The sequence below is a fragment of the Cebus imitator genome, unplaced genomic scaffold (assembly GCF_001604975.1).
Source record: "Cebus imitator isolate Cc_AM_T3 unplaced genomic scaffold, Cebus_imitator-1.0 Scaffold135, whole genome shotgun sequence".
Lineage (NCBI taxonomy): Eukaryota > Metazoa > Chordata > Mammalia > Primates > Cebidae > Cebus > Cebus imitator.
In genome coordinates this window covers 3,501,286-3,514,686 of record NW_016107450.1, presented here as the reverse complement: position 1 = coordinate 3,514,686, position 13,401 = coordinate 3,501,286, and the positions used below count along the sequence as shown (strand labels likewise).

Below are 13,401 nucleotides of genomic sequence, written 5' to 3'. Positions count from 1 at the left end.
AAAAAAAAAAAAAAAAAAAAAAAGACCACAGGTAGTTGTTTTTTATATTTTGACGAGACATCTTGATGGTAACCAGCAGGAGAGATACGCTGTCACGTGCCTGTGCTGCCATGCCAGAACTGGGACTTGTCATTTGTTCTTTTAGTGATTTAAATAATATTAACCCTATGATACTAGTGTGGGAAAAAACTGGACTAGAGCCAGGTCTCTTCACCAGAGTCCGTCTTGGGGAACATTTTCAGCCACATTTTATGTGTCTCTTCAAACTGTTGTCACTACAGTGGGTGTCCTCACAGATCCTTTGTTATGCAGTCTTTTAAAGCCAAATGTGTTTGTTCACACCCAGAAGAGCATAGTATGTGTGGCAGTTTAATCATAAACACCATATGAGAACATACTTGCCAAGTCTGCATCAGAATTGGCCACTAAACTAAGCAGCGCATAGGGTGTGTGTGTGTGTGTGTTTTAATTTACTTCTGCTCTTGCCTTTTATTGAGCCTCTTCTGTAGGCCATGACTGTGCCATAACATCTCATTTAACACTCAGACCAACAATGTCAGGTATGTAGTATTCTTCTCATTTTATACATAGAGATGGAGGCTTAAAGAGGTATTCAACCTAAATAACAAACAGGGAGGCTCTCTAAAAGAAAATGCTGCTTATTCAGGAATAGGGCATTGCAATGGGAATACACAGGCCCTAGTAGACTATGTGCATATTCAGAGGGGTAAGGAAAATAAGTTTTAGAGGACAAAATGAAGAATATATAATTGTTTTGAGATAATTATCCTTGGCTACAAAGATTCATAACAGGGATGACACACAGCCCAAGGCTGGACAGGCATTTGCTGGACAGATGCTCTTGTAGAAGTGTTTTTTTATGTTAAGGCTGTAATGTCCCTCCTGCAAAGTTTTTGCAGTCTTTTGTGATAATTTTTGTGATCAGGCATACAAGCCTGAGAACGCTTTCTTCATAGTCTTCCCTGGCTCTATTTATGAGGGTTTTAGGTTGGTTTGTTTGTTTTTGTTTGTTTGTTTGCTTAAGACGGAGTCATTCTGTCGCCCAGGCTGGAGTGCAGGGATGAGATCTCAGCTCACTGCAACCGCCGCCTCCCAGGTGCAAGCAACTCTCCTGCCTCAACCTCCTGAGTAGCTGGGATTACAGGCATGCACCACCACGCCCAGCTAATATTTGTATTTTTAGTAGAGATGGGTTTCACCACGTTGGTCAGGCTGGTCTCAAACTGCTGACCTCATGATCCGCTCACCTTGGCCTTCCAAAGTGCTGGGATTACAGGTGTGACCCACCTTGCCTGGCCTGTTTGTTTTTTAACACAAGTGACTCCATTTAGATTCTGACAACTTTCATAAGGTTAAGAAACTTCCCCCAAGACACCACAGCTAATTAAGAGCTAGAGCTGAGGCCAGGCAGGGGTGGCTTATGCCTATGATCCCAGCATGGAGACTGAGGCAGATGGATCACCTGAGGTCAGGAGTTCGAGACCAACCTGGCCAACATGGTAAAACCCTATCTCTACTAAAAATACAAAAAAATTACCCAGGCATGCTGGCGTGCACCTGTAATCCCAGCTACTGAGGAATTTGAGGCAAAAGAATCACTTGAACCTGGGAGGCAGAGGTTGCAGTGACCCAGGATCGCACTATTGCACTCCAGCCTGGACAACAAGAGCGAAACTCCGTTTCAGAAAAAAAAAAAGAGCTAGAGCTGAAACAGGTCTTTCTACTCCAAAGGCTCCACACTTAACTCCTGTGTTATCCTGGCCTCCTACCTCATGGAGGGATTTTGTTCAACAGCTATCTGGGGTAGGTCCGTTTGTGGCTCTTTGTTAAATATATAAGCATTATGTTTTCTTTCTTTTTTAGGAGCTCAGTGATGCCCTTGGAATCAGTATTGCTGGAGGAAGAGGAAGTCCGTTAGGAGATATCCCTATATTTATTGCCATGATTCAGGCCAGCGGAGTGGCTGCACGGACACAGAAGCTTAAAGTAAGCAAGAGAGAACTGATTGAAGGGCTAATAGCACGTGGTGGGGTGGGAGAGGAAGCTGTAAGCCTGGGCACCTTGTTTAAAGTTGGAATTCCAATAGCCATCAGAGACCCACGTGAACGCAAGATGCATTAGAGACACTTTATACCTTTACTAGGGCAGGGCGTGGTGGCTCATACCTGTAATCCCAGCACTGTGGGAGGCCAAGGTGGGCAGATCATGAGGTCAGGAGATTGAAACCATCCTGGCCATGGTGAAACCCCGTCTCTACTAAAATACAGAAAATTAGCCGGGTGTGGTGGTGAGCGCCTATAGTCCCAGCTACTCAGGAGGCTGAGGCAGGGGAATAGCCTGAATTAGGGAGTTGGAGGTTACAGTGAGCGGAGATTGTGCCACTGCACTCCAGCCTGGCAACAGAGCAAGACTCCGTCTCTTTTTTTTTTAACAGACTGTACATGTTTAATGCCTTTTTTTTTTTTTTTTTGAGACAGAGTCTTGCTCTGTCGCCAGGTGTCAGGCTGGAGTGCAGTGGTGCAAGCCCGGCTCACTGCAACCTCCGCCTCCCAGGTTCAAGCAATTCTCCTGTCTCAGCCTCCCAAGTAGCTGGGACTACAGGTGTGCGCCACCACGCCCAGCTAATTTTTGTATTTTTTTAGTAGAGATGGGGTTTCATCATGTTGGCCAGGATGGTCTCAATCTCTTGACCTCATGATCCACCTTCCTGGGCCTCCCAAAGTGCTGGGATTACAGACGTGAGCCACCGTGCCCAGCCTGGCTCCATCTCAAAAAAAAAAAGAAAAAAATTCATTAGGTCCCTGGGCACATGCAAATATTATTATTTGTATCAAAGCTTCTCAATAAAAGAAGACATTGTAGCTCCTTTGCAAACCCTCCTCTACCCTTTTAAGCGCCTCATTCCACCCAAAATCAGCTCTGAACTGAGAGATATTTGACCTTAGAGTCTTCCCTCAATCAAAAAAAAAAAATCACCATTTTTATGATTTTCCCCCTTCTTGTCCCTTAGTCTTTACTTCAGTAGAAAAATAAAGCAGAAAATATTTGGCTTCCTTATTAGAACTTTATTGAACAGTTAATGTGTACACCCTGCTATTACCGGCAGATGGGTGTACGAAGCACCACCATTACCAAAATACAAAAGTAGCCTACTGTGCCTTTTAATAATCAAATCTGGCCCCCTTCTTGTAGCTCTGATTTGTCCGTATTTAGGGAAAGCCAAAAAAAAATTCCTCATGCTTATTAAACACGCATACACGGTCGTAACGCAGAATCCTCACAATAGCCACAAATGGGAAATATGACTTGCAAAGAATTTTAAGCATTCTTCTCAAATTTAATTTTTCCTAATGATAGTGATTTTCTGTCACTTTTGTACTTCCAGGTTGGAGATCGGATTGTCAGCATTAATGGGCAACCTTTGGATGGGCTGTCTCACGCGGATGTGGTTAATCTGCTGAAGAACGCCTACGGGCGCATTATCCTGCAGGTATTTCGATCAGTGGAGCACGCAGCTGCATGAGACAGATAAGTGGCGTGCAAAAAAGATTGAGCGTCACTAGCAGTAGGCATCGCCACCCAGCAGGGTGCTTGCTGATGTGAATTATGAAGGTTGAAAGCAAGAAATTATTATTTTTATTCAGAAATTCTTTAATGCCACCCATGCAGGCAGTGAGCATGATTATATGAAAGCTTAACAAGGGGAGAAAAATTACTCTCTGCTTCACATGATAAATCAACACAGCTTTTAGCTTCCAGTGTTCTTTTGTAAATCAGAGTTTGTAAGGAATAAGAAATGATTTCTTTTCTTATGCCCAAAGACTGTTACTGAACTGCCCAAGTGCTGTTTCTTCTTTTCCTCTTAAAGGAAGGGGAGAAATACAATGCTCCTTTTCCTGTAGCATAGATTGCCAACGCTGTTAAATTCGTACTGCATAGTAGTCACCAACCAAGGCAGACAATTGTTTATCAGCTGTAGTCCCCAGCACTATTGTTCAGAGGCACAGGAAATATACCAGGATATAAAAGCAAAGTGTGCTATTAATTACCCCTGCTTATATTTTAGCCTTTCAAATGTCTGAGATTGACACCATGCAGTGACTGAGAGGCAGGTTACTGGCGGTGAGTTTCATTAATGAGTTTCCCCAGAAATCTATGCTCACCACACTTCAGCAGAGGTGGTATAAAATGGTTTATAGGTGGCTGGGCACCGTGGCTCATGCCTGTAATCCCAGCACTTTGGGAGGCCGAGGCAGGCAGATCACCTGAGGTCAGGAGTTTGAGACCAGCCTGGACAACATGGTCTCAACATAGAAACCCTGTCTCTACTAAAAATACAAAAATTAGCTGGCCGTGGTGGTGGGTACCCGTAATCCCAGCTATTCAGGAGGCTGAGGCAGGAGAATCACTTGAACCTGGGAGGCAGAGGTTGCAGTGAGCCAATACTGCTCCACTGCACTCCAACCTAGGTGACAGAGTGACACTCTGTCTCAAAAATAAAAAATAAAATAAAATAAAATAGTTTATAAGTATAAAGAATAAAGCCCACCATTTACTACCTTAGAGAGAGAGCCGGCCAGCCACTCATCATTCTAGCCTTAAAATAAGAAGTTTGGGCCAGGTGTAGTGGCTCACACCTGTAGTCCCAGCACTTTGGGAGGCTGAAGCAGGAGGATCACTTGAGGCCAGCAATTCAAGACCAGCCTAGGCCATAGCAAGTCCCCAATCTCTACAAAAACTTAAAATAAAAAAGTTAGCTGGGCATGGTGGCATGTGCCTGTAGTCCTAGCTACTCAAGAGAGTGAAGCAGGAGGATGGCCTGAGCCCAAGCCCAAGAGTTGGGCCCAAGAGCTGGCGGTTACAATGAGCCACAATTGTGCCACTGCATTCCTGCCTAGGCAGCAGAGTGAGACCCTGTCTCAAAATAAATAAAAAATATATAGGAAGCTCAAATTGAAAAACCATGACATGGCTGGGCACAGTGGCTCACACCTATAATCCCAACACTTTGGAAGGCCAAGGCAGGAGAATTGCTTGAGCCCAGGAGTTTGAGACCAGTCTGGGCAACGTGATGTGAGGCTCCGTCTCTACAAAATAAATTAAAAATTTATTTTTAATAATAAAAAATAGAAATTAGAAAAAAAAAAAAAAAAGAAAGAAACCATGACCTTTGGGAGAACCAGTTTGTGGTGTTTAACATTTCTGTGGTCTAAGTCCAAAGCGTCAAAACAGACATGTAAAAAGTAAGTGGCTTTCAGCATGTATGAGGGGAATCATGAAAATCCTGTCTTTACCATCACACTGGTCTTTAAGTTAAAATTTAAAAAAAGAAAAGAAAATCCTGTCACTAATTTCAAGGGAGTTTATGTGATAGGCCAAATATTATTAAATTATTTGGATCCCTGAGTTTCTATTGAATACAAACCAAAACACTGTGTGGACTGGGCCTCGAATCCCTTCCCCTCAACTCCTCATCCTCACTTTGAGTGGAAACCCACATAGTCACCTGCATTCCTTCCTCCACCCTACAAATCCTTTGCTTTCTGAAATGGGTGGCTGTGCTTGCTTGTCCTTCACGTTATGCTGACCCCTAGAGGCAGTACAGAGCAGCTCTTCAATGCGGAGCCCAGGACCTTGAATTACAAAGACCTTAGGAGGATCCCACTTCAAATGGTAACTGACCAGAAAACAGGCATTATTGATGTTTTTACACATCGATATAGTTGTTCCACTCTGTCTTTCTCACAAAGAAATAAGAAGACACAATTTAAAAGTGTAACATTAACTCAATTTTAAAACTCCCTTCCAGATTGCCACTGGTAGCATGCTATTGAAAGAGTTCCTTATTTTTCCTACTTCTATATTTTAAGAAGAAAAATGACATTTGGTTTCAAAATGTTTTCTTGTGTTAATTATGTTAGTTGGCCTTTTTATTTTATAATATGTGATATTTAAAAGAGTCACGGGGCCAGGTGCAGTGGCTCACACCTATAATCCCAGTGCTTTTGGAAGCCTAGGTGGGAAGATTGCTTGAGGCCAAGAGTTTGAGACCAGCCTGGACAATAAAGCAAGACCCCGCCAATGAAAAAAAATTTTTTTTTTTTTTTTTTTTTGAGACGGAGTTTCGCTCTTGTTACCCAGGCTGGAGTGCAATGGCACGATCTCGGCTCACCGCAACCTCCACCTCCTGGGTTCAGGCAATTCTCCTGCCCCAGCCTCCTGAGTCGCTGGGATTACAGGCATGCGCCACCATGCCCAGCTAATTTTTTGTATTTTTAGTAGAGACGGGGTTTCACCATGTTGACCAGGATGGTCTCGATCTCTTGACCTCGTGATCCACCCGCCTTGGCCTCCCAAAGTGCTGGGATTACAGGCTTGAGCCACCGCGCCCGGCCTGAAAAAAAATTTTTTTAAAGAAAATGTTAGCGGGGGGCAAGGCGCAGTGGCTCATGCCTGTAATCCCAGCACTTTGGGAGGCCGAGGCGGGCGGATCACCTGAGATTGAGAGTTCGAGACCAGCCTGACCAACATGGAGAAACCCTGTCTCTACTAAAAATACAAAATTAGACAGACGTGGTACAACATGCCTGTAATCCCAGCTACTTGGGAGGCTGAGGCAGGAGAATTGCTTGAACCCAGGAGGCAGAGGTTGCAGTGAGCCAAGATCTTTCCACTGCACTCCAGCCTGACCAACAAAGCGAGACTCTGTCTTAAAATAATAATAATAATTCATTCATCCTAATGTTTGGTTATATTGGTTTTTATTATTTTGACATTACATTTACATAATGTTATTACTTAACTTATTTAGAGCTGGGATCTCACTCTGTCACCCAGGCTTAGCACAGTGCCATGATCATAGCTCACTGCAGCCTCAAACTCTTGGGCTGAAGTGATCTTCCTGCCTCTGCCTCTGAGCAGCTAGGACTACAGGCATGAGCTATGGTGCCCAGCATAAATGTTACTCATACTGAGCTACTAGACTATACTTACATTCCTTTTTTTCATACAGATTTATTTTCCCCAAGGTTAATCGTTATTTCCTCTCTTCAAATATACCTATCACTAGGCCCTGCACTTTCCAGCTGATCTCAAACTTCCGTTCGAGTTATACTTATTGGATAATCTGTTTCTCCTCTTTCCTTTTAAATTTATTTTATTTATTTTATTTTTTTGAGACTGAGTCTCACTCTCTTGCCCAGGCTGGAGTGCCGTGGTGCGATTTTAGTTCACTGCAACCTCCGCCTCCCGGGTTCAAGAGACTCTCCTGCCTCCCAAAGTGCCTCCCATGCCTCCCAAAGTGCTGGGATTACAGGCATGAGCCACCACGCCCAGCCTCTTCTTTTCTTTATAAATGCTAGAAAATCCTTTGTTTAGAAACTCCCTATCCAAGAATAGGGAGTGCCTGGGTGTTGATATCCTTCCAGATCATGGTTCTCCAAAGCTGGAGAAATCTGCGTCTGTGCCTCGGGCACAGGGCCAGGCCCAAAGCAGGATACCTACCTCATGCTGCTCACATGGAGTTGCTGAGCCATTCCAATCAAGCTGAAGGACATAAACTAATAGAGAAGAAATCAGCACAGTTACCAATTTAGTCCAGAAAAATTCCAGTAGGGGAGAAAGGTGGATGCCTTACCCAGGGTTGGGAATGGAAAAGGTATGTCATCGAGGGTGCAGAGCAGGCGTGTCATGGCATGTGTGAGTACCATTAAAGGAATGATCTTAACCTTAGTTGCATAATGAAATCACTGATTTTAATACCGGCTCCTGGGCCCCACCCTGGAGATTCAGATTTAATTTGTCTGGGATGTGGCATGAACATCAGGTGATTTTTAAATTTCTTGGGTGATTCTAATATGCAGCCAGGGTAAGAAAAGTAGTCTACAGGGTTTGCAAATAAAAAGCCAGCTAATGTTCAGGCCGGGTGCAGTGGCTCACACCTGTAATCCCAGCACTTTGGAAGGCTGAGGCAGGCGGATCGCTTGAGATCAGGAGTTCAAGACCAGCCTGGCCAACATGGGGAAACCCCACCTCTACTAAAAATACAAAAATTAGCCAGGCATGGTGGTACACGCCTGTAATCCCAGCTGCTCGGGAAGCTGAGGCAGGAGAATCACTTGAACCCCAGAGGCAGAGGTTGCAGCGAGCTGAGATTGTGCCTCTACACTGTCCAGCCTGGACAACAGAGTGAGACTCTGTCTCAAAAAAAAAAAAAAAAGAGCCAAACTAATGCCATGAAGACAGGGACAAACTACAGGAAAAGGACAAAGACCTAAGATGTGAAAGTTGAGATGAAGACTTAGTGCAAGGTACGTAGGAGAGGTAGGCTGTAGTGTCAGGAAGTCGTGAGTTTAAATCCTTTTACTGAAGTCTAAGCTTCTATTCCTCTAAAACAGGGACTGTGGAACTCCTCCCTTAACAAGGTTGCTCTGAGGACTAAATGAGGTGTGATGTAAAGTGTCCCATAAATGCAGTGTGTTGCAAATGGTATATACCAAATAAGTGGTATCTTATTACTTTTTTTTTTTTTTTGAGACGGAGTTTCACTCTTGTTGCCCAGGCTGGAGTGCAATGGCGTGATCTTGGCTCACTGCAGCCTCCACCTCCTGGGTTCAAGTGATTCTCCTGCCTCAGCCTCCCGAGTACCTGGGATCACAGGCGTGTGCCACCACACCTAGCTAATTTTGTATTTTTAGTAGAGATGGGCTTTCTCCATGTTGGTCAGGCTGGTCTGGAACTCCTGACCTCAGGTGATCCGCCTGCCTTGGCCTCCCAAAGTGCTGGGATTAAAAGGCATGAGCCACCATGCCCAGCCTTTAATTACTTTCATTATAATAACATAGCTTGAAGTCAGAGGACACTAAAATTCCTTTTTTTTTTTTTTGAGACGGAGTTTCACTCATGTTACCCAGGCTGGAGTGCAATGGCGCGACCTCGGCTCACCGCAACCTCCGCCTCCTGGGTTCAGGCAATTTTCCTGCCTCAGCCTCCTGAGTAGCTGGGACTACAGGCACGCGCCACCATGCCCAGCTAATTTTTTGTATTTTGAGTAGAGACGGGGTTTCACCATGTTGACCAGGATGGTCTTGATCTCTTGACCTTGTGATCCACCCGCCTCGGCCTCCCAAAGTGCTGGGATTACAGGCTTGAGCCACCGCGCCCGGCATAAAATTCCTTTATAAAATCCTGGAAGTAGAGTGGTTTTCCAGGTGGCATTCGAGGTGTGTGCCAGTAGGTGGTGATGTGGCTGACAGGCAGTTTGCCCTTTTCTGATTTTACTCCAAACCTTTGACAATTCAGGACAGATACAGAAAAAATAAGTATATTCCAGTGTCACTAAAATCAGGGTCACTAGATTCTAGACAAAAACTTTAAGCAGCTGTGCTTTCTATTTCAGTTGTACCGAAGGCCAAGCATGGGACTTTGTGATTTTTTCCTATAATGTGTCCCCATCTTAAGATGCCAGATTTCTCAGGGATCACCTTAACTTTACAGGCTTCCAGTTTGTTCTCAACACATGTGCACCCATAGGGTGAGGGTCCAGCTATGTGTGAGTACTGAGGATTTTTATGTTTTGCACATGTGTGTGCGTGGTGTATGTTTTTTTGAGACAGGGTCTCACTCTGTCCCCCAGGCTAGAGTGCAGTGGTGCATTTGTGGCTCACAGCAGCCTTGATCTGCCAGGCTCAATCGATCCTCCCACAATGGCCTCCCAAAGTGCTAGGATTACAGGCATAAGTCACCATACCCAGCCAGTCCGAAATCTCAGATTTGGTCCTTAAAGACTTGGGTCCTAACACGTCTAAGGCCTAATCTTGTTCCTTTGCAAGAATGTTTAGGAAAGTTCTAAGCAAGGTGCTCAAGCTTTTGTGCATTATAATATCTTGCTTATCTAGAAATTATTTTGACTTCTCAATTCTCCAAAACATAATCCCTAAACCTGTTTTGAAAGAAAGGCATTCATCCTAGGTCCATGCGATAAAGACCTCTGCTTTATTACTCATTTAGAAGGCTTATGAAATACACAATATTCCACTGTAGAACATAGAGTTCTAATTCCATTTAATGTTCCATTTACCCTACGTTATTAAATGCAGCGCAGAGGCAAAGCACAGAAGTACGTGAGAATAAATATCTTCTTATGGGAAAACAGTGGGGAAGGCAGCACAAACTAAGGAAATTCACATCAAAGGGAGAACCCTGTTGGAGCAACAGTGGGGAGACCCACTGGCAGGAGGAAACATGGAATGAGGTGTGAGCTCAGTTGGAGGGGGGAACACAGAGTGAGGGGGGGCAGCAGCCTGAGGGGGAAATGCCTCCGGAGGGGGGAACACAGAGTAAGTGGGAGCAGCAGCCTGAGGAGAAAACGCCTCTGGAGCTGGGAACACAGATTGAGAGAGAAGCAGACTTGTGGATTCTTCCACAGATGCAAATGTCTCTGACTGTTCCTTAGGCTCAGAGGACAAGACTGCGGCCTCCCCCTCCTCTGGTGGGACGATTTCTTCCTCCTTTTTCTTCAGGCCAGTGGCCTCCCCAACCTCAGGTGGGGGGATTTTCTCCACCTCTTCCTTCAGGTCCATAGTCTCCTCCTCAAGTGGGGCGATTTTCTCCACCTCTTCCTCAGTCCACAGTCTCCTTCTCCTTGGATGAGGGGATCTTCTCCACCTCTTTCTTCAGGTCTGTGGCTTCCCCCTCTTTTGTCTGGGAGAGTTCTTTGTCTTCCTTCAGGCCGGGGGTCTCCTCCACCTCAGGTCAGCAATTACTAAATGTTTGATAATGAGAGCTGGAGAGGATAATGCCTAGTGAGATGTAAGTAAACACAACCGTTTGGTAACTTAGGAAGCTCTACTACCTTTAATGGTGATGCATACCCATCACCAGCAGTTCCAGTTCTAGTTACCTTCCTTAACCACTCAGGGTGTTTAGTGCAGCACTGTGCCTAACAAGAAGGAGCCCAAGTTTTTTGTTTGTTTTTTTGAGACAGAGTCTCGCTCTGTCATCCAGGCTGGAGTGCAGTGACGTGATCTTGGCTCACTGCAACCTCTGCCTCCTGGGTTCAAGCGATTCTCATGCCTCAGCCTCCTTCCATTACAGGTGTGTACCACCACGCGTGGCTAATTTTTGTAGGGTTTTTTTTTTTTTTTTTGCGACGGAGTCTTGCTCTGCAGCCAGGCTAGAGTGCAGTGGCACAATCTCGGCTCACTGCAGCCTCCGCCTCCTGGGTACAAGCGATTCTCCTGCCTCAGCCTCCCGAGTAGCTGGTACTACAGACACCCACCATCACACCCGGCTAATTTTTATATTTTTAGTACAGACAGGGTTTTACCATGTTGGCCAGGATGGTCTCAAACTCTTGACCTCATAATCTACCTGCCTCGGCCTCCCAAAGTGCTGAGATTACAGGTGTGAGCCACCGCACCCAGCCAATATTTATAGTTTTAGTAGAGACGAGGTTTCCCCATGTTGGCCAGGCTGGTCATGAACTCCTGACCTCAGGTGATCCATCCACCTCAGCTTCCCAAAGTGCTGGGATTATACGCATGAGCCATCGTTCCCGCCAAGAAGAAGCATAAGTTTAAAGGACCTCCCCTGTTTTGAGAGGCCGGGTCACCAGCCACATTTCCAGGCCTCTGGGTATAGGGGGACAAGAGAGAAAAGTTTGCTGATCTGAGTAATGCAAAATGCAAAACCACAGCTGCAGATTTTAGGATTGGCGCTGCCCCCACCCATGAAAGGGCTCCAAACACTGCAGCTCTGAACTACATTCAGGTAACAGAGATTTTAATGCCTATTGTCTAGTTAAGAACCTCAAGGTCCCTGTGCCTTTCCCAGAAGGAATCCCTGTCGTTCCTGTCTCCTCTCTCCACTCTGACCTGCATGTGGTCATATCTGCCTCCCACACTAGATGACACTGACCAAAGCTCACTGGAGAGCGGGAACATTTTCTCCCCCCAGGCTTACTCTGCCCCATCCCTATTCTGGGAACCTTTCCCAAAAGTTTACACCCGGGAGTGTAATATTTACTTTTATTTTTTTCTTTTCTTTTAAGGGGTGGGGTCTCTTGTGTAGCAGCAAAAGATAACCACAAAAAAAAAAAAGAGAGAGAGAGAGAGAGAGACAGGTTCTTGCTATGTTGCCCAGGCTGAAGTGCAGTGGCTATTCACAGATGCCATCTAACTGCTGATCAGCACGGGAGTTTTGACCTGCTCCGTTTCCAACCTGGGCCGGTTCACCCCTCCTTAGGCAACCTGGTGGTCCCCGCTCCCGGGAAGTCACCCCATTGACACCAAACTTAGTGCAGACACCCAATCGGCATAGCACACTACAGCCCAGAACTCCTGGTCTCAAGCGATCCTCCCACCTCAGCCTCCCGAGTAGCTGGGACTACAGGCACGTGCCACTGCACCCAGCAAGATTTACTTTTAAAAAAGAGCAAATATTGCTGGGCATGGTGGCTCACGCCTGTAATCCCAGCATTTTGGGAGGCTGAGGCAGGCGGATCACGAGGTCAAGAAATCAAAGCCATCCTGGCCAACATGGTGAAACCCCATCTCTACTAAAAATACAAAAATTAGCTGGGTATGGTGGATACCTGTAGTCCCAGCTACTCGGAAGGCTGAGGCAGGAGAATCGCTTGAAACTGGTAGGCGGAGGTTGCAGTGAGCGGAGTTCATGCCACTGCACTCCAGCCTGGACGACAGAGAGAGACTCTGTCTCAAAAAAAAAAAAAAAAAGGAAACTTTGCCGGGTGCAGTGGCTCATGCCTATAAAAGCACTTTGGGAGGCCAAAATGGGTGAATCACGAGGTCAAGAGTTTGAGACCAGCCTGGGCAATAGGGTGAAACCCCATCTCCACTAAAAATACAAAAATTGGCTGAGTGTGGTGGTGGGCACCTGTATTCCCAGCTACTCGGGAGGCTGAGGCAGGAGAATCACCTGAACCTGGGAGGCAGAGGTTGCAGTGGGCCGAGATCGTGCCATTGCACACCAGCCAGGGTGACAATAGCAAAACTCTGTCTCCAAAAAACAAAAAAAGCAAACTTCACATTAGCCTGTTTGCCTTCCCCAAAGCACACAAACATCTCCCAGCCTTACCTCTGTGTTGTTCAGTCAGTCCCTGATGTTGATGATGGCAGAAGAGCACTCCAGTGGCGAGGCTGAGCCAGCTCACGGACTATATCTCAGAGTTGAACTTAAATGCACTCCAAGCTGAACACACCCTTTGGAGATCAGGTTATCCCTTTTCACAAGTCAAAGCTCCAGAAGGTTTAACTCTGCTGCCTATCAAGTTACTTGCCAATCACATCTTAAGACAGAAAGGCTTGATAGAGATTTCTTAGAGCTGTAAAGTCTAAAGTCTTTTTTTTTTTTTTTTTTTTT

General features: G+C 45.6%; 1 protein-coding gene across 1 annotated transcript in view; it reads left to right on the top strand.

Annotated features, from left to right (window-relative positions):
• Window positions 1–13,401, top strand: part of PATJ (PATJ crumbs cell polarity complex component) — a 413,527-nt gene that overhangs the window by 380,884 nt on the left and 19,242 nt on the right. The window contains exons 40-41 of the mRNA XM_037743097.1: window positions 1,885–2,007; window positions 3,407–3,511. Of these exons, the coding sequence (XP_037599025.1) occupies window positions 1,885–2,007; window positions 3,407–3,511 (228 nt within the window). The remainder of the gene's footprint in view (window positions 1–1,884; window positions 2,008–3,406; window positions 3,512–13,401) is intronic.